Source organism: Nerophis lumbriciformis, linkage group LG11, assembly GCF_033978685.3.
Source record: "Nerophis lumbriciformis linkage group LG11, RoL_Nlum_v2.1, whole genome shotgun sequence".
Taxonomy (NCBI): Eukaryota; Metazoa; Chordata; class Actinopteri; order Syngnathiformes; family Syngnathidae; genus Nerophis; species Nerophis lumbriciformis.
In genome coordinates, this window is record NC_084558.2 from 1,469,299 (window position 1) to 1,493,906 (window position 24,608).

Consider the following 24,608-nt stretch of genomic DNA (forward strand, 5'->3'; position numbering starts at 1 on the left):
ATCGAGATGTGTTTTTGAGGGCTTGGCTGAAATTGGGAAAACGAAAGCGAAACCGCGGGAGTTTCTCGTGAAGGCAGCCCTTGTCTTGGCTATTTAAGCGTTCCCAGTTTCAAGTCTGTCACTTTAACGACGACACTTGAACTCACCACAGGCAAAGGTCGACCATTTTCGGGGTAAAACGTTTCTCTTTATTCTTTACGTACAAAAAAATGGCTATCGTTCGTGTAATTGTATATCGTACACTTAAAAACTCAACGCCAGCTAGCATACTCGAGTATGTTAATGTTTTGTGTATGTTAAGAGTTTACACCGTGTTTGCGAAGTTCCTCTATTTCTACAACTTAAACATTTGTGTATTTAGAAAAAATATAAGTCACATTTCATTCTCGGAGTTGTAGAGACATTATACATTAGGATGTTCTATATCTGTACAACTCGACAGTAATACTTTTATTCTTTGTTATATTTAAATTCATTTTACCCATTCATGGTGCAATGACGCCCTCTATAGGTCGGGAATGTTTCCTACTATAAAACAATGGGGACATCCTGGATGGGTAAAAGCACATGCCAACTTTTAGTCACATTAGAAAGTGTGATTATATATATATATATATATATATATATATATATATATATATATATATATATATATGTATGTATATATATGTATGTGTGGGGAAAAAAAATCACAAGACTATTTCATCTCTACAGGCCTGTTTCATGAGGGGGGGTACCCTCAATCGTCAGGAGATTTTAATGGGAGCATTCGCATACCATGGTTTATATAGGGCACAGAGTGGGTGGGTACAGGCTGGCCTAGGGGCGTGGTGATTGGTTCATGTGTTACCTAGGAGGTGTTTCCGTCTATGGCGGCATGTTGTTACAATTTCGCTGCGCTTGTTGAGGGATGACAGGTCTGGACGGTAGATAATAAACAGTTTCTCTTTCAAGCATAGGTTGCATCTTTTATTACCACTATTGTAAGGTGTGCTGGATGCAAGAATTTGCCATGTTATTGAATATTCAACATTATTGTCTTTGAGGTCCCAAATGTGTTTGCTGAGTTCTGTGGTATTTCGCAGGTTTTTGTTCCTGAAAGAAGCCTTGTGGTTGTTCCATCTGGTTTTGAATTCACCCTCGGTTAATCCTACATATATGTCGGATGTGTTAATGTCCTTGCGTATTACCTTAGATTGGTAGACAACTGATGTTTGTAAGCATCCCCCGTTGAGGGGGCAATCAGGTTTCTTTCGACAGTTACATGCTTTGTTGGTTTTGGAGTCGTTCTGACTGGGGGTCGACGGCTCATTTGCAATTGTTTTGTTGTGGTTTGAGATGATTTGTCGTATATTGTTCATGCAGCTGTAGCTCAATTTGATGTTGTTCTTGTTGAATACTTTTCTTAGGTTGTTGTCTTTGGGAAAGTGTTTGTCAATCAGGTTGAGGAATTTGTGTCCAATGTTCGTTGAGACGTTTTTGCTGTATGGGGGGTTGTACCAGATGATGCCGTTTCGTTTTCTGTTCTTTTTAGGCTGGTTTCCTGGCGTGGGTTCATAGGTGAGGGTGAAATTGTATCCGCTTTCATCAAGGGCTTTTTGGTACGGGGGGGTTGCTTGGTCAAATTCAGCTTTGCTAGATGACAGCATCGATAGCCTTTTATTGATTCCGGTAGGTATTCTTTTCGTGGTGGTGGGTGGGTGGTTGCTGTCATGGTGCACGTATTGGAGTGTTGTGTTGGGTTTCGTGAATGGTTGGTAGCTGTTATTTCTCAGGTTGAAAGTGACGTCAAGGAAGTTGACGGTTTGCTTGTTGGCTTCAATCGTGATCCGTAGGCCGTTCTCTTTGAAAATTTGGCATATGCGCTTCTTGGTATTCTCGCTGCTCCTTGGCGAGGCGCGACACATATGTATATATATATATGTGTGTGTATTTATATACAAACCCCGTCTCCATATGAGTTGGGAAATTGTGTTAGATGTAAATATAAACGGAATACAATGATTTTCAAATCCTTTTCAACCCATATTCAATTGAATGCACTACAAAGACAAGATATTTGATGTTCAAACTCATAAACTTTATTTTTTTTTGCAAATAATAATTAACTTAGAATTTCATGGCTGCAACATGTGCCAAAGTGGTTGGGAAAGGGCATGTTCACCACTGTGTTACATCACCTTTTCTTTTAACAATACTCAATAAACGATTGGGAACTGAGGAAACTAATTGCTGAAGCTTTGAAAGTGGAATTATTTCCCATTCTTGTTTTATGTAGAGCTTCAGTCGTTCAACAGTCCGGGGTCTCCGCTGTTGTATTTTACGCTTCATAATGCGCCACACATTTTCGATGGGAGACAGGTCTGGACTGCAGGCGGACCAGGAAAGTACCCGCACTCTTATTTTTTTACGAAGCCACGCTGTGGTAACACGTGCTGAATGTGGCTTGGCATAGTAGAGCTTTAACTTGCACTTACAGATGTAGCGACAAACTGTATTTAGTGACAGTGGTTTTCTGAAGTGTTCCTGAGCCCATGTGGTGATATCCTTTAGAGATTGATGTCGGTTTTTGATACAGTGCCGTCTGAGGGATCGAAGGCCACGGTCATTCAATGTTGGTTTCCGGCCAAGCCGCTTACGTGGAGTGATTTCTCCAGATTCTCTGAACCCTTTGATGATATTATGGACCGTAGATGTTGAAATCCCTACATTTCTTGCAATTGCACTTTGAGAAACGTTGTTCTTAAACTGTTTGACTATTTGCTCACGTAGTTGTGGACAAAGGGGTGTACCTCGCCCCATCCTTTTTTGTGAAAGACTGAGCATTTTTTGGGAAGCTGTTTTTATACCCAATCATGGCACCCACCTGTTCCCAATTAGCCTGCACACCTGTGGGATGTTCCAAATAAGTGTTTGATGAGCATTCCTCAACTTTATCAGTATTTATTACCACCTTTCCCAACTTCTTTGTCACGTGTTGCTGGCATCAAATTCTAAAGTTAATGATTATTTGCAAAAAAAAAATTTTTTTTTATCAGTTTGAACTTTAAATATGTTGTCTTTGTAGCATATTCAACTGAAAATGGGTTGAAAATGATTTGCAAATCATTGTATTCCGTTTATATTTACATTAACACAGTTTCCCAACTCATATGGTTTGTATATATGTATATATATATATATGTATCTATGTGTGTGTATATAAATATATATGTATGTAAACATATGTATATATATATATATATATATATATATATATATATATATATATATATATACACACAGGTAAAAGCCAGTAAATTAGAATATTTTGAAAAACTTGATTTATTTCAGTAATTGCAATCAAAAGGTGTAACTTGTACATTATATTTATTCATTGCACACAGACTGATGCATTCAAATGTTTATTTCATTTAATTTTGATGATTTGAAGTGGCAACAAATGAAAATCCAAAATTCCGTGTGTCACAAAATTAGAATATTACTTAAGGCTAATACAAAAAAGGGATTTTTAGAAATGTTGGCCAACTGAAAAGTATGAAAATGAAAAATATGAGCATGTACAATACTCAATACTTGGTTGGAGCTCCTTTTGCCTCAATTACTGCGTTAATGCGGCGTGGCATGGAGTCGATGAGTTTCTGGCACTGCTCAGGTGTTATGAGAGGCCAGGTTGCTCTGATAGTGGCCTTCAACTCTTCTGCGTTTTTGGGTCTGGCATTCTGCATCTTCCTTTTCACAATACCCCACAGATTTTCTATGGGGCTAAGGTCAGGGGAGTTGGCGGGCCAATTTAGAACAGAAATACCATGGTCCGTAAACCAGGCACGGGTAGATTTTGCGCTGTGTGCAGGCGCCAAGTCCTGTTGGAACTTGAAATCTCCATCTCCATAGAGCAGGTCAGCAGCAGGAAGCATGAAGTGCTCTAAAACTTGCTGGTAGACGGCTGCGTTGACCCTGGATCTCAGGAAACAGAGTGGACCGACACCAGCAGATGACATGGCACCCCAAACCATCACCCAACCATGCAAATTTTGCATTTCCTTTGGAAATCGAGGTCCCAGAGTCTGGGGGAAGACAGGAGAGGCACAGGATCCACGTTGCCTGAAGTCTAGTGTAAAGTTTCCACCATCAGTGATGGTTTGGGGTGCCATGTCATCTGCTGGTGTCGGTCCACTCTGTTTCCTGAGATCCAGGGTCAACGCAGCCGTCTACCAGCAAGTTTTAGAGCACTTCATGCTTCCTGCTGCTGACCTGCTCTATGGAGATGGAGATTTCAAGTTCCAACAGGACTTGGCGCCTGCACACAGCGCAAAATCTACCCGTGCCTGGTTTACGGACCATGGTATTTTTGTTCTAAATTGGCCAGCCAACTCCCCTGACCTTAGCCCCATAGAAAATCTGTGGGGTATTGTGAAAAGGAAGATGCAGAATGCCAGACCCAAAAACGCAGAAGAGTTGAAGGCCACTATCAGAGCAACCTGGGCTCTCATAACACCTGAGCAGTGCCAGAAACTCATCGACTCCATGCCACGCCGCATTAACGCAGTAATTGAGGCAAAAGGAGCTCCAACCAAGTATTGAGTATTGTACATGCTCATATTTTTCATTTTCATACTTTTCAGTTGGCCAACATTTCTAAAAATCCCTTTTTTGTATTAGCCTTAAGTAATATTCTAATTTTGTGACACACGGAATTTTGGATTTTCATTTGTTGCCACTTCAAATCATCAAAATTAAATGAAATAAACATTTGAATGCATCAGTCTGTGTGCAATGAATAAATATAATGTACAAGTTACACCTTTTGAATGCAATTACTGAAATAAATCGAGTTTTTCAAAATATTCTAATTGACTGGCTTTTACCTGTATATATACATATACACAGTATACTGTATATATATATATATATATGTGTATATGTTGTTTACACATGTTTTGTTTTCTTTCCCCTTAAGAAATGGCTCATTCCAAACCTCTGTTCGTTCAGTGGCTACGGGCTGAGATTGATAGCGGTAAGTACCCAGGTGTGCAGTGGACAAACCAGCAGGAAACCGAGTTTTGTATTCCTTGGAAACACGCTTTGCGACAAGATTCTTCTGATACGGACAGTCTCATCTTCAAGGTAAATCTTCTATATAAAATATTTTATTATAATATGCGGTGTATTGTCTCATTATTCCTGTCTCTTTGTGTGCTGTAGGCCTGGGCAAAGGTCAGTGGCAATGGGCGCGTCCAAGGCGACTCCTCGGTGTGGAAGCGGAACTTCCGAAGCGTTCTGCGAGCCAAAGAATTCAAAATGATGGCAGATAATAAAAACGACACAGCGAACCCTCACAAAGTGTACCGCTGGCCAAAAGACTCGACTTCACCTGGTGAGGCACAAACACCAGCAGTCATTAATATTCAAGTCTTAAATCATTGTAATACAAATGTATATTATTTACCGTTTTGATTTAATGTATTTAAATGTTTTAATGATCCTGAATGTTTTGTATATAACGTTATATTTTTAAATAATAATAATGATTCTTATTCATTACGATTCTGAATCAATTCTAATTGTTTACAGAATAAGACATTTTTTAGGCCGTCTACGCGTTTAGTCGCCGCAGGTATACATCAGCAGCCAAAAGAGTCGCTTTTGCAACCTCTTTGGAAAAGTGTTTATTATAATTCATACATAAAAAATATACTGCGAGAATCTGTTTGAATCGAAAATCGTGTTGATTCTTAATCGAGTCATCGAATTGTATTGATTTTTGAGTTATTTCATGATATTGCAGTGTTGTCTCGAATCTGTATGCATGTAAGAAATAAATCAAAACCATATCTGTAGCCATATATCTTAAAAAATAACCAAGATTTTATAAACACCTCTCAGTATGATGTGGTACACTCTACAGTACAACAACAAAATAATCAAAACAAAAAAAACCTAAAATAAGTGAAGTGAAGTGTGTGAATTATATTTATATAGCGCTTTTCTCTAGTGACTCAAAGCACTTTTACATAGTGAAAGCCAATATCTAAGTTACATTCAAACCAGTGTGGGTGGCACTGGGAGCAGGTGGGTAAAGTGTCTTGCCCAAGGACACAACGACAGTGACTAGAATGGCAGAAGCCGGGATCGAACCTGGAACCCTCAAGTTGCTGGCACGGCCACTCTACCAACCGAGCTTGTTAATTAATTTGACTTATATTCATCAAACATTTTAATATAATCCATCCATCCATCCATTTTCTACCGCTTATTCCCTTTGGGGTCGCGGGGGGCGCTGGAGCCTATCTCAGCTACAATCTGACGGAAGGCGGGGTACACCCTGGACAAGTCGCCACCTCATCGCAGGGCCAACACAGATAGACAGACAACATTCACACTCACATCCACACACTAGGGCCAATTTAGTGTTGCCAATCAACCTATCCCCAGGTGCATGTCTTTGGAAGTGGGAGGAAGCCGGAGTACCCGGAGGGAACCCACGCAGTCACGGGGAGGACATGCAAACTCCACACAGAAAGATCCCGAGCCCGGGATTGAACCCAAGACTACTCAGGACCTTCGTATTGTGAGGCAGATGCACTAACCCCTCTGCCACCGTGAAGCCCCGGTTATCCTATATATTTAAAATGAAATAAAGTATGCTTTGTTTAATAATAAAAATATATACACTGAACAAAAATACTTATATTTTTGCTCCCACTTTTCATGAGTTGAACTCAAAGATCTAAAACTTTTACTATCTACACAAAAGACCTATTTCTCTCAAATATTGTTCACAAATCTGTCTAAATCTGTGTTAGTGAGCATTTCTTCTTTGCCAAGATAACCCATACCACCTCACAGGTGTGGTATATCAAGATGCTAATCAAACCACATGATTATTCCGCAGGTGTGCCTTTGGCTGCCCACAATGAAAGGCCACTCTGAAATGTGCAGTTTTATCACACAACAAAATGCCGCAGGTGTCGCAAGTTTTGAGGTAGCATGCAGTTGGCAAGCTGACTGCAGGAATGTCCACCAGAGCTGTTGCTTGTGAATTGAATGTTCATTTCTTGTCTATAAGTTGTCTCCAAAGGCGTTTCAGAGAATTTGGCAGTACATCCAACCGGTCTTACTGCCGCAGACCACGTTTAACCACACCAGCCCAGACCTCCACACCCAGCGGGTGCACCTCCATGATTGTTTGAGACCAGCCTCCCAGACGGCTGCTGCCACAATGGGTTTGCATAACCAAATAATTTCTGCACTGTGAGAGACCATCTCAGGGAAGCTCATCTGCATGCTTGTCGTCCTCAACGGGGTCTCGACTTGACTGCAGTTTGTCGTCGTAACTGACTTGAGTGGGCAAATGCTTACATTTGATGGCGTCTGGCACGTTGGAGAGGTTTTGTCTTCACGGATGAATCCCTATTTTCAATGTTCAGCGCAGATGGCAGATAGCGTGTGTGCGAATCAAGTGGCCCTTGGTGGGGATGGGGTTATGGTATGGGCAGGCGTGTGTTATGGACGACGAACGCAAGTGCATTTTATTGATGGCATTTTGAATGCACAGAGATACCGTGACGAGATCCTGAGGCCCATTGTTGTGTCACTCCCTCCAGGCTGGTCAGGTCCCCACTGTCCTGAAAACCAGAGGTGGGACCAAGTCATTGTTTTGCAAGTCACAAGTAAGTCTCAGATCTTTGCCCTCAAGTCCGAGTCAAGTCCCGAGTCAAGACAGGCAAGCCCCGAGTCAAGTCCAAAGTCAAGACTGGAAAGTCTCAAGTCAAGTCCTAAGTCCTGCATTTTGAGTTTCGAGTCCTTTCAAGTCCTTTTAACCACAGACTAATATATTAACACAGATTGTGTATGCTTTTCAAACGCTGTATTTATTTATTAAAACAAGTGCATTTTAAATTGCAGGAAATAAATTTGTGCTGACATTGCACTTTATAATAGCACTATTAACCAGTCATTTTAAACATTAACTCATTCCTTTACAGAACAAACACATTGAAAAATAAAGTGCAAATGTACTTATTTGTACAAAAGTGTTAACATTGAAAAAACATGACATATACGTGAACATAACAAAAAAGTTGTACTTTTTATATGTCAGGGCCCTATGCTGCATTGCATTTGCAAAAGACCAAATTAGCCAAGAGTCTGTCAGTCATTTGTGCACGATGGGGGCGTAGTATGATGCCACCATGGCTGAAAACTCGCTCCACTGGAGCACTGGAGGCAGGCACTGCCAAGACTCTCATGGGCACTCGGAACAGTGAAGGAAGAGTCTTCATGTTCAATGCCCAGAACAAAAGGGGGGAGAGAGTTGTTTTGGGTTGGTGCACTACTTGTAAGTGTATCTTGTGTTTTTTATGTTGATTTAATTAAAAAAAAAAAAAAAAAAAAATATATATTTCTTGTGCGGCCCGATACCAATCGATCCACGGACCAGTACCGGGCCGCGGCCCGGTGGTTGGGCACCACTGAGGTAAACAACCAACAGTATGTCAGAAAGCTAGCTAAAACGGTACACATATTCATAATATAGTATACATTTTAACTGACCTTTATTTTACTATTTTTGTCTTTTTTTAGGTGGCTAAAATACGCGGTGCTGCTGACCGCCGTCTAACGTTACGTGTGATATATTGACTAACGTAACCCTGCTTAAAAAATTACTGAACAAAAAGTATGAATAAGGTAGTGAACTGCAACAGATTCCCGTGTTTGCAATAACGTTATAACGTTAGCAGTGAGTTTACAGCCTCACTGATTTAACTACACAGCAAATAAAAGTCACGTTACTTAGCCAATAAACGTTATCTTACATTCAAAACTTACCGTTCTTTGTGCAACTTCAAATGCCGGACGAAGTTGGAAGTTGCTGCCTCTCCATCAGTCATTTTCGAACTGCATGTGTTGCATACTGCAAACCGTTTTGTGTTGACCACCTCGTAATTTTTATACCCAAACGAAAATATTTTAGGTATCATTTTTTGTTCACTGGCGTGTGGTTTGGACATGTCTTCTTCGTTGGTTGTCCTGCAATTTGATTGGATGAATGCTGTGTGATGAAAACAAAGTAGATCTAATTTGATTGGCTGTTGTACTGAGAGCACACCAGCTGACACACGCAACGCTGATAGACAAGTACACAATGAAAAATACGGAGCGCTCCCGAATAACTTTTTCATCTTTGGGTTTTGGGGAAAGTAGCAAGTCATGTCAAGTCATGTCAATTCAAAAGGCTCAAGTCCAAGTGAAGTCACAAGTCATTGATGTTAAAGTCTAAGTCGAGTTGCAAGTCTTTTTACATTTTGTCAAGTCGAGTCTAAAGTCATCAAATTCATGACTCGAGTCCAAGTCATGTGACTCGAGTCCACACCTCTGCTGAAAACTGCAGTCATCAAACCACTCCTCAAAAAGCCCAGCCTAGACCCAGAAGTGCTGGCCAACTACCGACCGATCTACAACCTCCCATTCCTCTCAAAGGTGCTGGAAAAGGTAGTTGCTGCCCAACTTCATGACCATCTTAAAACCAACAACCTTTATGAAAAGTTTCAGTCTGGTTTTTGCTCTGGCCACAGCCCAGAGATTGCTCTGGTCAGGGTCACCAATGACTTGCTGATGACTGCTGATGCTGGCTCACCATCCCTTCTCATCCTCCTTGACCTCACAGCAGCATTCGACACTGTTGATCACGGCATCCTCCTACACCGCCTACACTCCACCATCGGACTCTCTGCCCTAAACTGGTTCACGTCCTACCTCACCAAAAGAACAGAGGCAAAGTCAGACACACTCTCTGTCACCTGTGGTGTCCCTCAAGGATCAGTCCTCGGCCCCACCCTTTTCACACTCTACATGCTCCCCCCCTTGGCCGTGTCATCAGCTAGCAAGGAATATCATTCCACTGCTATGCCGATGACACCCAACTCTACCTGAAAACCAACCCAACCACCTCTGCAGCCCTGCCATCATCTACACTTACCAACTGCCTGGAGGAGATAAAGGTCGTGGATGAAACACAATTTTCTGCAACTGAACAGCTCCAAAACCGAAGCCATTCTAGTCGGCACCCCACATCAGACCCAGTCATACACCATCACCAGCATTGCCTTCTCCGGCCACGACATTCACCTCTCTTTCTCAGTCACTAATCTGGGTGTTAGAATGGACCCTCACCTGACCTTTGAGGCTCAAATAAAACAACTGTGCAAGACCTCCTTCTACCACCTCAGGAACATTGCTAAACTCCGCCCCTCACTCACTCTCTCTGATGCCGAGAGGCTCGTCCACGCCTTTGTCTCCTCCAGGCTAGACTACTGCAACTCACTTCTTGTCGGGATCCCCAGCAAGAACATCCAGAAGCTGCAGTACTTACAGAATAGTGCTGCTAGGATCCTGATGAGAGTGCGGAAATACGACCACATCACACCCGTTCTCAAATCCCTTCACTGGCGTTCCACTCAGGATTGAATACAAAGTCTCCCTACTAACCCACCAGTGCCTCCATGGAAATGCCCCCCTCTACCTCAAAGAACTGCTCACCCCCAAATCCTCCACACGACACCTCAGCTCCGGACAGGCTAACCTCCTCCAACCTCCGAGGACAAAGCTACGAACAATGGGAGACCGGGCTTTCTGCTCCGCCGCTCCCAGTCTGTGGAACGCTCTCCCTGACCCCCTGAGGGCACCACAGACTGTGGATGCTTTTAAAAAAGGTTTAAAAATCCTTCTTTTTAAAAAAGCCTCTTTTTTTTTTTTTTACATATATGTGTGCTAGTCCTAGCTATTAGGCTGTTCTAGTTTTTATTTATTTTATTTTTTTATTATTATTATTTTTTAATACACTGTAGCACTTTGAGGTTGTTTGCTCAATGTAAAGTGCTTTAACAAATAAAATCCATTATTATTATTATTATCATTCACCCGAGACCATCACCTCATGTTGCAGTATGACAATGCACGGCCCCATGTTGCAAAGATCTGTACACAATTCATGGAAGCTGAAAACATCCCAGTTCTTGTACGGCCAGCATACTCACCGGACATGTCACCCATTGAGCATGTTTGGGATGCAGTGGATCGGCGTATACGACAGCGTGTTCCAGTTCCTGCCAATATCCAGCAACTTGGCACATCCATTGAAGAGGAGTGGACCAACATTCCACAGGTCACAATCAACAACCTGATCAACTCTATCCCAACAAGATGTGTTGCACCGTGTGATGCAAATGGTGATCTCACCGGATACTGACTGCTTTTCTGACCCCCCCAGCCCCCCACCCCCCAGACGTGGGATGGATTATCTTGGCAAAGAAGAAATGCTCACTAACACAGATTTAGACAAATTTGTGGATATAGTAAAAGTTTTAGATCTTTTGAGTTCAACTCATGAAAAATGGTTGCAAAAACAAAAGTGTTGCATTTATAGGCAGTTTATTTATGTTGAAAAGGTATTGCTTTAGCACTATTATTGTAACACAGTTGTCCCTCGTTTATCGCTGTTAATTGGTTTCCGATACGACCGCAGTCAATAAAGTTACGTCATTAATTGTAAATCAAAAAGTATAATAGCTAGAGCATAATAAACCTGTTTACAATCTTCCAAATATGTTTTTCAACATTATGAGAGCTCTCTAAACATGAAATAACACCATTTAGTCACATTCACACTCTTTTAATTCAATATAGTAATGCTACCCGAGGCTGATACTGAACAGCGTGATTTGATTGTTGGTTCCATCCTTTGTCCCTTTTTGGGTCGCAGGAGGGGGCTGGAGCAAGGTACACCTGGGACAGATATTTTTAATTTATATAAATATTTTTAGGCTTGAGCATACTTAGTTTATGATCCAAAAATTGTAGAATATGCTTAAAAAAAAAGAAAAAAATCTCTAAATGTGGTATATCGCAATATTTTAAAGCACGATGTTGTGAGGTATGACTATATGATAATTTTAGTATTATTTATTTATTTGATGATCCAGATTGTTTAGTCTATCTATATTTTAAACATAATTATACTGAGGGGGTGTCCAAAATAATGTATTCACATCCGAATTGTGATTCGAATTTTGATTGTGAATCGATTCAAAATTTCGACCTTCGCTTTTACAATATGACATTTTGAGGCCATCTTTGTGCGACATCATACACCGGAAGCCAAAGGAGGAGCGTTTGTAAGCTGTATCCTGTTTTGAAAAGTTGTTATTATAATTGATTTACCAAATTATATATTGCGAATATTGGTTTGAATCAAGAATCGTTTCTGAACCAATTAGTCACCCCAAGACTCGGAATTCACTGGAATTACCGAAACATCTTAAAAAATGACCCAAATATTTTAAATGTCTCTCAGCATGACATGGTACACTTTACACTACAACAACAGCTTTTTTAAAAACAATATTACCTGACACATTTTCTTCAATAATTGAGCATTTCAATGTTATCTAATAATATTTTTTATATATTCAAAATTAAATAAAACATGTTTTTTTTTAAAAAGAAAATAAAGTATTTATGTTGAAAAGGTACATTTATTGTAATAGTATATATACTTTTTAAATAACTGAGTATCATTGTGTTGGCAAAGACATAATTTTTTTTTTAAATGTAGCAATAAATCATAACTTTCTGTATGTATATACCAGTGTTTTTCAACCACTGTGCCGCGGATGTGCCAGTCTGTATCTCACGGCACACTAGTGTGCCGTGAGATACAGTATGTAATTTATGTAATTGGGCTGAAATTTTTTTTTGCAAACCAGTAATTATAATCCGCAAATAATGTGCTGCTGTTGAGTGTCTGTGCTGTCTAGAGCTCGGCAGAGTAACCATGTAGTATTCTTCTATATCAGTAGGTAGCAGCAGGTAGCTAATTGCTTTGTAGATGTCGGGAACATGGTTTGTCGTGATCACAATATGCGGGAGGCAGCGTGCAGGTATAAAGGTATCTAACGCTTAAACCAAAAATAAACAAAAGGCAAGTGCCGCTAAGAAAAGGCATTGAAGCCTAGGAATGGCTATGCAGAACGAAACTAAAACTGAAATGACTGCAAAGTAAACAAAAATAGAATGCTGGACGACAGCAAAGACTTACAGCGTGTGGAGCAGACGGCGTCCACAAAGTACATCCGTACATGACAATCAACAATGTTCACACAAAGAAGGATAGCGTCCGCACAACTTAAATGGTCTTGATTGCTAAAACAAAGCCGGTGCGGGGAATAACGTTCAAAGGAAGACATGAAACTGCTACAAGAAGACACACCAACAAAACAGGAAAAGACACCAAAATAGGAGCGCAAGACAGGAACTAAAACACTACACACAGGAAAACACCAACAAACTCCAAATAAGTCATGGCGTGATGTGACAGGTGGTGACAGTACACCTACTTTGAGACAAGAGCTATAGTGATGCATGCTTGATTATGGTTTAAAGTCATATCCAACAATTGCGAGAACACATTTTTATGCTGAGTTTCATTTTTTAATGTTTTCTGCTGGTGGTTTGCCTCGGGATTTTTTCCAATGAAAAACATGTGCCTAAGCTCAAAAAAGGTTGAAAAACACTAGTATATACAGTACCTTGTATAGTTATTATGAATATAAGAGCTTTTTTTCTTGTCCTCTCCATTAGACAACTTCATTGCTGTAGCCTTAAGCCAACAGGAACCGGATTTGTATGAGAGTCCTCCTAATGAGGATATTCTGCAAAGGTGTGTAACGGAGCTCAACATTGGGCCTCAAACAGGTAACGGCATCATTCCACCCAGAACACACACCTTGCACTGCAGAGTTCTTCAATTCCTCCCCAACTTTTCCTTCCCCCACACACACTCACTCAGAAGACACTGCAGCCTTTAAGCTTCCTCCCGAGCAACAGGAGCTCCGGCATCAGCTCGTGATTGGCGGGCACGCGTTGCCGGGGCGACAGCCGTATCCAGTAGCTTTGGAGGGTGCCGTCTGCGAAGCCGGGTTGCCCCAGCAACCGGTACGTCCAATGACGCCAGCCGAGGGAGGGGTGTGCGGAGGCCAATTTGCGGTGCAGTTTCTAGACACTGTGAACAAGACCAAGGAGGGAAATCATTTTAGTAAGTTGGCAGGAAAACGAGCTTGTAAGTCAGTATTGAGTAGGACAGTTAACACGCCTTCTGTCTTGCTTCGACAGAGACACAATACAGGATATCCGTGTTCTACAGAGGCGAGATGGTGTCTGAGCAGCTGGTTAATAACGAAGCTGGATTCCGCTTAATTTACAGGTAACATGCAAATAAAGCACCTATGACATGCAGCATAACGTTTATTTTAAACATTTGTGTATCGGGTTTTGGACACAGGGATAGACAAAAATGCATTAAATGCTGTTTTCTCCCCCCAACAAGTAAAAAATACAAAACATCTCAATCAAATCAAATAAATAATTACATTCAAAAAGAGAAACAGCAGACAGATATCAACATAAAACCAGAGATGCATTCCTGAATGGCCCTAGAGAGACACAACCCTCATCAACCACCCACATTTCAATTGTGTTTCATTTGGGGTTAATTTGGAGATCAGTCTCTCCTACATATCTCAGAAAAGCCAGCATAACGTTTTTTATAAACCCTCAGAGGCATACATTATTTAATAACAGAAGAGTAGCACCAGGACGAAAAAGGTCTTCAATGAGTGTGTAAAACATTTTTGATTCATGTTTTCTACTGTTCTTTCTCAAATCTCACAATTAGCTTCAGTCCTTGATTAAAAATAGCAAATTATGTCATGTTTAAAAAAAATAAATCTATTTCATCCCTTTTAAATCCCAATTCATCTAATTATGTCAGTTTTGTGTTTTTTAAATGTTCATAAAAACAGTTAACATTTGTTTTATTGCTAATATCATGTATATTAGGTCCTGATCCTGACCCCAGTCTGTTAACATTTATTGTATGGATGAAACAATAAAACACATTTTATGCACATTTTTAAAAAATACAAATGCTGGCATAATTAGGTCAAGGGGCATTCAGAGGGTTAAAGTAATATTTTTGTAAATTTAGGACTGAAGTTGAAAATGGGATCTGAGCAAAAAAAGCAGAAAAAAATATAAATCCCAAATCTTTTTATAACACTCCTAATTCCCTGTGGACTTTTTTGTCCTGGCGCTACTCTCCTGGGTGAAAATTATTTCCCCGTGTTGATATATGAACAAATTTGAAATAGACATTGTCACGTTCAAACACAGGACATCTATTAAACAAGACAAAAGGCAAGGAATCAAACAGAAACAGAATTCAATTTGGACTCAATTGAGGAGAGACATGCGTCAACCTGTAACCTCTTACAGTGTCTTAGCACGCTCTGACGAAGAAGGTTTTCGTCTCCTCTTTTAATTCAGATGTTCCATGTTCACGCACCAACATATGTCACAGCAGGAATGGTAAGTGTGTAAAAGAGTCATTGTTTTCGGTCGCTTTGAAGTCCAAGAAGAGGATTTCTCGGGCTTGGGCTCTTCCTGGATCCAGCTGGGGCAGGTGTTGGAGGACAATGGATAACCCCTCCCGTCTCCTGACCACAGGGACTTCAAGAGGGCAGTGGGTCGTAAATAGCGTTGACTTCAGTTACGAAATAGTTGGAAGAGAGTTTGTGAAATACTTCAAAGAGAGTTCGTTTAACACTTCAAAGAGAGTTCCTCTGGGAGTTGAGCAGATCCTGCCATCTGTCCGTGTTGAAATCACAGTGGCGTTTCACGAGCCTTCTTCCTCTTGTTAGGCCTCGAAAGACAGCATTCATAATACAACGTTTCTTTTGTGATAACTTACAAACAATTATTCCAACAGACATAATACAATTGTACATGGAAAAACGTCATTGTAAGTTAAAGCCAAAAAGTGAGCAAAAAAAGGACAAAAAAATCCTCAATATACGGTACTTTAAGGGTTAAATATCTGTGTAGTACTGTGTACTACATTTCAGACAAAAAAAAGTAGGAATATAACCGTGACTGTGATTTACCTAAACCGCAAAAGGACGCAGGGGATAATTGGAAAGAGGCCAATTTAAATAGATTTATATTGCATGGGAAACGCGGGAAGTACCGTATTTTTTGGAATATAAGTCGCTACGGGGTATAAGTCGCACCGGCCGAAAATGCACAATAAAGAAGGAAAAAAATATACATAAGTCGCACTAGAGTATAAGTCGCATTTTTTGCGGACATTTTTCGCCAGTTCCTTACAAGTTTCTCGCATGCTCCAAACTTTCTTTCTGCTGCTCGATTGCCGTTTTCTGCTGCATATTTCACTACTTCCAGCTTGTAACCTGCACTATAGGATTTCCTATTTGGTGCCATTTTTGTTCAGCCCTTCTCAGTTTTTATAAGTTACCGCCAATGTTGAAATGATCAATTTTCATAGGTACGGAAATAGTAGCAGGTAGCATCTTTTTTTTTTCACAATGCACTTCTGCCATGACCCGCCCCCGCCAAATTTTTATTGGTTGACGTGTGTGTGTGTGACGATTGCTGATACATACGCCTAGTTTCTTACGTGAATGAGATAAATAATATTATTTGATATTTTACGGTAATGTGTTAATAATTTCACACATAAATCGCTCCAGAGTATAAGTCGCAGCCCCGGCCAAACTATGAAAAAAACTGCGACTTATAATCCGGAAAATGCGGTAAAACATAGCCCTCTTTGATCACACACTCACTTATTAGGAGGTGTAATGCGTGACAAAGCAGCAACAGAACCAATGTTGTAATGGCACTGAGGGACCAAAGTGTCAGTCAGCTGATGTAAACAACAGTGCAATAACAGTTGAGAACGCAACACTCTTAAAGCAGCTGGATGGCTCCGAAGTTACTCCCACCTCAAACTTGGGAGGTTGCCTACAGCCACAGCCGTTAATGCCAGACCCTGTGCTCCTTGTCCTTTGTTATGAAATCGGTTAATTAATTTGAGACATTAATTGTAGCCTTTAGATCAGTGGTTCTCAAACATTTCTTCACCAAGCACCACTTCAGAAAAAGCTTGGCGCTCCAAATACCGCCGTAATGACCAACATTAAAATACAGTAGCGCGGTAGGCCCGAGTGCTCATTAAAAACAAGGCAGAGGTTTTATTTAACAAGTATATTTACTTTTTTGGCCCAAGTAACATTACACAGAGTTTGAATAGTAACAGTCGGTTTGAGTGTAAGAAAATAAAACACTGTACTTTAATCAAGTGATTCAACTCTTCTACAGTCACACACAGCTTAATGAGAAAAAACTCATTAAAAAGTTACAAATAGGCATTTTAGTTTAGACTCAGTCAGCACAATATTTCAGATGAAAACGAGAATAAATACCTACCTTGAGCAGAAATACAATCGGTTTGTCTCAAGTTCTGTCTACTGGCCACTTCCTGCCTATCGGCTTATAAGCACAGCTAATTGGAAAGCGGTGGTCACATGACTAGGAAGCACGCACAGCACTCAAAGAGTAAATAGCAAGCAAGAGCATGCCAGTCACTTCCTGCTACCAGCATATAACCAAAGCTGATTGGACTGTGGCGGTCACGTGACTAGGAAGAGCGCAAAGAGTAATAGAAAGCAAGATAATACCAGTCACTGCAAAAGGTATGGTTTTGACACCTGCGTTACACGTACCACTAGATGTAGCCCGCGTAACACTAGTTAGTGGTACACGTACCACAGTTTGAGAAGCCCTGCTTTCGAGTAAATGCATTGTCTTTACTTCAGGCCACAGCTGGTGGAACCCACGTTGGACCAGGAGTCCGGCCTGTCCTTGGTGTCCCTTCCAAGTCCCACCACCATTATAAGTCAAGTCCAAGCCGAGTATACCAAGCGTATCCTGGACAATTTGGGCGAGGGCTTCGAGTTGGCCGTGGCAGGCAACGTGATTTATGGCCAGCGGCGAGGCGAAAGCAAAGTTTTTTGGAGTTTCTCCAAGTTCGACCAGAGCAGAAACACACAAGAGATCTCCAAGCAGCAGCGACAACCGCTTTACCAATTCACCAACTTTATCCAGGGTAGGAGTTTTTGGTTCTTTTTTTGTGGTGTTTTTCTCGCCTTGATGGCTGGATTGATTTCGGCGTCTCCCATAGGGATTCTGGACTTTATCGGAGGCAAAGAGTGCGCGCCCTGCTCTCTCTTCTTCTGCTTGGGCGAGAAGTGGCCTGATCCAGAGATGAGACCATGGAATAAGAAACTCATCACAGTGGAGGTGAGGTCAAACCTGTTTTAGATTAGAAGACATAAGAGCAGGCCCCTGTACGATCCAAGTAACAATTGCTAAATAACGTTTGCAAAGTAAAACATTTTGAGCGCACGTGCTATTAGTGGGTGTGTTACGGGTGATTTACTAAGACTGCATGTACAATTGATAACAAGTGTAAAAGTAGAGGAGACTGTTCTCTGTAAATTAGGTTTTTGCATGTATACTGGCTGTCACCATGGAGCCACTCATTTCCCTCCACATTTACGGCATCATTAGCTCCGTCCAACTTGTGGAGTTTTGAATGTTGTTGACATGCAGCGCGCAAATATAATATGCACCACCTTTTCTAGCCTTTGTTGAAGTGCGATCTAGGCAACAGAACTTACTTTTAGCATGCTGAATGCTCTGGGAGGCACTGCGGTGTTGAAACGGTGCATCTGGAATGATCCAGGCGCAAGAAAATGCATATTGCAAGATATTTTTTCATATGGGAGATTAATTTATCACACTACATTTCCTGAAGAACACCATTAAAACCCCCACCAAAATGACTTACCGTATTTTTCAGACTATAAGTCGCTGTTTTTTTCATAGTTTGGCCGGGGGTGCGACTTATACTCAGGAGCGACTTATGTGTGAAATTATTAACACGTTACCGTAAAATATCAAATAATATTATTTATCTCATTCACGTAAGAGACTAGACGTATAAGATTTCATGGGATTTAGCGATTAGGAGTGACAGATTGTTTGGTAAACGTATAGCATGTTCTATATGTTATAGTTATTTGAATGGCTCTTACCATAATATGTTACGTTAACATACCAGGCACGTTCTCAGTTGGTTATTTATGCGTCTTATAACGTACACTTATTCAGCCTGTTGTTCACTATTCTTTCTTTATTTTATATTGCCTTTCAAATGTCTATTCTTGATGTTGGGTTTTATCAAATACATTTCCCCCAAAAATGCGACTTATACTCCAGTGCGACTTATATATGTTTTTTTCTTCTTTATTGTGCATTTTCGGCCGGTGCGACTTATACTCCGGAGCGGCTTATAGTCCGAAAAATACGGTAATTGAATTTGTTTTAATCAGCCCCTTAAAGGGGGCCTATCATGCAAAATCAACTTTTTTTTTATCTGATAGTACCTGTTTTTGTGTATTTGGGATCTGCATTAGTACCAACAATTATAAATTAAAACCATGGAGGCATGGTGGAGATATTATGGGTTTTACTTCTATAGCGTTTTTCTACCTTTTTTTTAAGGAACTCAAAGCGCTTTGACACTATTTCCACATTCACCCATTCACACACACAATCACACACATTATAAAACAATCTTGCCTTCCTTCATACTTCCTCTAAACAAGCCTTTTGGAATTTGCCCAACATTTTTTCCAATTTGTGACGTCAGCAGATCATCCATATATGGTAGAGATTTAGCCAAAGAGCTTTGCGCGAGTCCGCCATTGTAGTTAACAATTTTCTTCTTTTTCTCTATCCTCTTGTTGTTGGGCAGACTAGCTCGTTCATGCACATGCATCCTCCGCTGTTGCCGTTTCTTGTACAAAGTAATGTATAGTTCTAACATATCTATCCGGGGACTCCATATGGAAACAGTAAAAACCACAACATAGCAGATGTTGTCGAAGTGGAGCCACGTAATTCATACCGCTCACAAAACGGCGCATCCTGAAGAACACAAACTGTGCAACATTTTAACCAATGAACCCCCATTACATGTTATGAAGACCACAAGAAAGGGTTTTCCATCCATCCATTTTCTACCGCTTGTCCCCCTCTGGGGGGCTAGAGCTTATCCTGGATGGGTGGGTCTTTATTGTCATTGCACAAGTACAACAAAATTGTGTTTTCAGCACAAACCTGCTCAAGATTAGACAAACAAACATTGTACAGAAACGCCGATGGGTCGCCATCCGTAAAAGGTTGGAAAAAGGTAGAGGCTGGGAGAGGATGAGTAAAAAAAATTAAATCTCAAGACCGGTGCTTTCGCAACCGTCAGTCCGTCCAAAGTCAACAACAGGTGTGTGTCCATGAGAGACAGGAAATTAGTTTGTTGTGTCTTCGCCGCACTGTCCTCCGGGGGAGTCTCGAAGCCAGGGAAACAATCCAAAATAGAATGTTTGTGTTTGTGAGCGAAAATAAAATGGGCATTTCACTCTTAATTGTCTATTTGCGGTCCTCAAATTCATCCTGCAAGGCAAACAGTCCGATGTTATCCAAAATCACAAGTGTCCACAGTTCTTCCCGCATCCTCCAATCATTTTTGGCAGCTTTAAGGTACTTTGAAGGCTGTCAGCAACTTCCAATTTGTTGACAAACCCGAGCAACGCTTACTCCAATCAGCAGATGTCTTGTTGTCATAATTCCGAATAGGTAGATATCTTAAATGTCTTCGACTGAAAGGGTCGCCAGGCACACGACACTCATCCTCCCAAGAGATCGTCGTGTGTCCAGCAACAACAGCTCCGTCGAGACAGGCAGGTTCCCTCAGAACAGAGATCTTTTCAACATTTTTTACACCCTGGACTCGTCGCCACTTCATCGCAGGGCCAACACAGATAGTCAGACAACCTTTACATTCATACTCACAAACTAGGGACAATTTTAATGTCGCTACTCAGCCTATCCAGGAAGTGTTTTAAATGTAGGGAAAACAAATCATAATATGACCCTTTTAAGTCATCAAGCCTCTATAAAATTATAAAATGATATTGCTGAATAGAAAATATGTCTAGTATTTTTATTTCTGATGGTTCAAATATGTTGATACGCACACAGACTGTATATTCTCTCTTTCAGTCGTCATCTTCTTTCTCACAGCGCAACTGTACAGGTACATTCATAATGTGCTGGACATAGACGCAGAACAGTTTTAGCCTTGATAAATCCCATCGCAAGTACTAAATAATTATATTTGCATTTCCTCCTCCTAAGACTTTGTGTGTTCTGATATTTAGCATATATTTTGCATAGACATGCAGACAGTAAATGGACTGCACTCTACTTTGCGTGTGCTATCAAGTTTGCACGTGTCGTAATACACACAGACCTTTAGTAGATCAGGTCATTTACTGGGGACCAATTTTTGGCACTGGACAGATAGAAATACATCAGTAGATAGAATATATTCACAAATTATACCAGTATTTAGTATCAAAAATATGAAAAAATACTCATACTTTCTGTAACGTCCAGGAAGAAATTATGTCAGCGAGCTTGAAAAATGTCTCAACTATAAAATACATGAAGGATAGTTTTATTGAAGTGTTTTCAATATTTAGAAATCATATATTTCATATCAATCATACCATTTAGAAATCATTGATGTGAATTGTGTTACAAATTGAGAACAGGTAGTAATTGCTTTGAAGTTGAGAAGGAGTAGGATTAAATAAGCTTTGCTTCTTCCTACTCCTTTTCGGACATGTTGGAGAGAGAAATTAAAATTTGTAAAATATGGGATGTATTATATTGAAACTGTATACATGTTCAAAATAGACTTTAACCAAACAACCAACCAATATTTTAGGGTTTCTCACGAGGAAACCTTACGATGTATTAAATCCATTAACTACTATATCCATCCATCCATTTTCTACCGCTTATTCCCTTTGGGGTCGCGGGGGGCGCTGGAGCCTATCTCAGCTACAATCGGGCGGAAGGGTGTAAAATTGGATAAAATTGAGTAGATGGTGAGTTATTGTTGTCACAAAAATCCAAAATTTTTACCAATTTTCAGTAGAATTCCCATATTTCAAAATGCAAATGTTGATGCTCCTCTTGGACACACGTAATAAAGGTGTTTGTATAATCCCCTGATGTATTTTTCAAAACGTTATGTCGCTACTGGTCTGCCGTTTAAAAAAAAAAATTGTTAAAAAACTATTGAACTGATGTATACTATTCATGTTTAGCTAAATTGTACTGTAAATGAATATCAGCTCCAACTATCGGCCTCCTTGAATACTAAGTTTGTGACTGTGTTGAATGAATCTGCCCACTGCTAGTGATACATCATAGATATAAGTGTTTCCTATGTCTCACACAACTCTTATTGAACAATCAAGTTAATTACGTGTATTTCAAGTAAATGTCAACAATTCTTGTTAAGTAACTGAAAAATATGTAATAATGAAATATATTTTACAGCGAGCTATAATAGTATTATGAAATTACTGAATAACTTTTTGTGAAAATGTGAAAAAAAAAATCAGCTCCTTGTTCAGCAAGTTGTGCAAAGAGTTGGTAAAAAGTACAAAAGTGGATTTTAGGTTCATCCTAAAATTTCACCCACAAGCCAAAAATTCTAAATTGTTTCTGAGTATTGTATATTTCTCCATAAGTAGGTGTGCATATACTGTGCTATCTTGACTCATTGATGTACATAAAGGCACATTCCGATGTTGTGACACATTTGGGTTAAGCAATACTTAGGCAGAACATTAATATTTAGTTAAAAGTTTGCATCAAAATCAGTTATACAATATTATTTTCAGTGAAAAGTGTATAAAAACAGCTATTTACTATTTGAAAATGCCTTACTTAGTATTAAAAAAAAAAATCTGTTTCTATAGGAAGGGAAGTGTATGTGTTGATCAAGACGTGATTATATGCAAGACAAAAGTGAATATCTGTAACTTTCAGTGTTTTTTGAGTGAATAAAAATGCTCATAAGAGAATCATTTACCCGGACATTAAGCTAAGAAACTACGATTGCGTAAAGCCCACGGGTCGGCCTCAGAGGGTTAACGTAGTTACCAAAGCAAGGTTAAAAAAAAAGTCTGTCAATCATCGGCCCATTATTGATCGTCTGCCGCTATTCATAGGCTACATTTCTTTTTGGAAGTGGCCTGAATCTGAATTGGTCCTTCCTGCTTCATGCACCACCACTCCAACAAGTTGTGTGGAAATATCAAACAAATGTTTGTGTCATTCTAAAACCACCCAACCAACCAACCTGAATGCAGCCTGACAATGACGTAATTCATGTTCTCCTTCTTCAGGTGGTTCTCACGTCGTTGGAGATCTTGAAGAACTTGGCAGTCGATGGTGGCGCTTCGTCCCTACAGTCTGTTGATCTGCAGGTGTCGCTTGAAGAGATGGTCATAGGCTGACGCTGCACTTTTTCTTTTTTTTTTTGTAAGATTGCAAATGCCACCATGTTTACAATCAATTATTATGTAAAACTTGAACAAACTTCTATGTCAGGGACATTTCACTAAATTGTTTTGGGGGCCTGCGATGAGGTGACGACTTGTCCAGGGTGTACCCCGCCTGCCGCCCGAATGCAGCTGCACCCCCCGCGACTCCAAAAAGGGACAAGCAGTAGAAAATGGATGGATGGATATTTTGGGGGCCACATTTACGGAAAATTAGGGGGGCGGACTTCCCCTTAAACTATCAGTCATGCTTTGTATAATCCGGAGAATCAGTGTCCTCTACAGTAGACATTTGATTTTGGTTCCATTTATTTTGTCAGGGCTACAGGAGGGCTCTGCCATTTTTAAGACCTTCCGTAAAAAATGTTAGTTAAAAATAATCTTTATTATATACACTCTTGTGATTTTAAGAATCTGCAGCAAAAATGTGAGTGTCACACTTTTTTTTTAACTGAACTCGCATTTATAAACAAGCTATAGCAACACCTTACCATGAATTGATTTACGTGGACCCCGACTTAAACAAGTTGAAAAACTTATTCTGGTGTTACCATTTAGTGGTCAATTGTACGGAATATGTTATGTACTGTGCAATCTACTAAAAAAAGTTTCAATCAATCAATCAAAAAAAAAAAAAACTTTAGTTACATTACTCACATTACGAAAAAGGGACTTAAAAGGGTGCCTTGAGGAACGCCTCAGAGATGTAAATCACAAGTTTGGACCCCAGTGTTCTATGTTTGCTAGTGTAAAGGGGGGCCAGCCAGTGTGGCTGTGCCAGGTGTACGTTCGTAAACCTCACTCCCTGACAACTTCAAAGAGTCTACTGATCACTGAGTTGGCAGCTACGGTTTTTGGCCAAGTGGCTAGCACACTTAACTCTTATTCGGGCGACAGGGGATCCCGCCCCACTGGGAGCAGAGGCAGTGTGGGAAGATCGATACACAATGCAAAGCTGCTACACTAGCAAGGTTAAAATGCCAATGTGTTTACAGTGGTCCAAGTTCCTCTATAAAACAGGAGCACTCACGTTTTTTTAGGAATTTGCTGCAAAAATGTTTGTCTCACAAGTATTCAACTGAACCTTGTTAGCCCTCAGGCCGCCTGTTGAAAAGCCCTGCCCTCTGTGAATCGTTTTTTTTCCCATTTTGTTTCCTTGTTCTGCCAATTCCTATAAAAGTGCAATGTAATTACTAAAACTGACAG

The 24,608-nt window shown here is 40.3% G+C and overlaps 1 protein-coding gene across 1 annotated transcript; it reads left to right on the forward strand.

The window, feature by feature from the left end:
• The first annotated feature begins 19 nt into the window (after positions 1-19).
• Positions 20-24,591, forward strand: irf3 (interferon regulatory factor 3). The gene is made up of 9 exons (XM_061967733.1): positions 20-173; positions 4,961-5,127; positions 5,206-5,377; positions 13,642-13,755; positions 13,850-14,095; positions 14,173-14,263; positions 17,736-18,025; positions 18,101-18,219; positions 23,247-24,591. Exons 2-9 carry the CDS (start codon positions 4,963-4,965, stop codon positions 23,355-23,357), a joined length of 1,308 nt encoding a protein of 435 aa, XP_061823717.1. The 5' UTR covers positions 20-173; positions 4,961-4,962; the 3' UTR covers positions 23,358-24,591.
• The last annotated feature ends 17 nt before the right edge of the window (positions 24,592-24,608 follow it).

Bases quoted from the DNA above. Each gene is read 5' to 3' on its own strand.
- irf3 (XM_061967733.1), top strand. From the start codon at position 4,963: ATGGCTCATTCCAAACCTCTGTTCGTTCAGTGGCTACGGGCTGAGATT. The intron at 5,128-5,205 runs GTAAATCTTCTA...TGTGTGCTGTAG, and splicing joins CGGACAGTCTCATCTTCAAG to GCCTGGGCAAAGGTCAGTGG. The intron at 13,756-13,849 runs GTAACGGCATCA...ACACTCACTCAG, and splicing joins CAACATTGGGCCTCAAACAG to AAGACACTGCAGCCTTTAAG.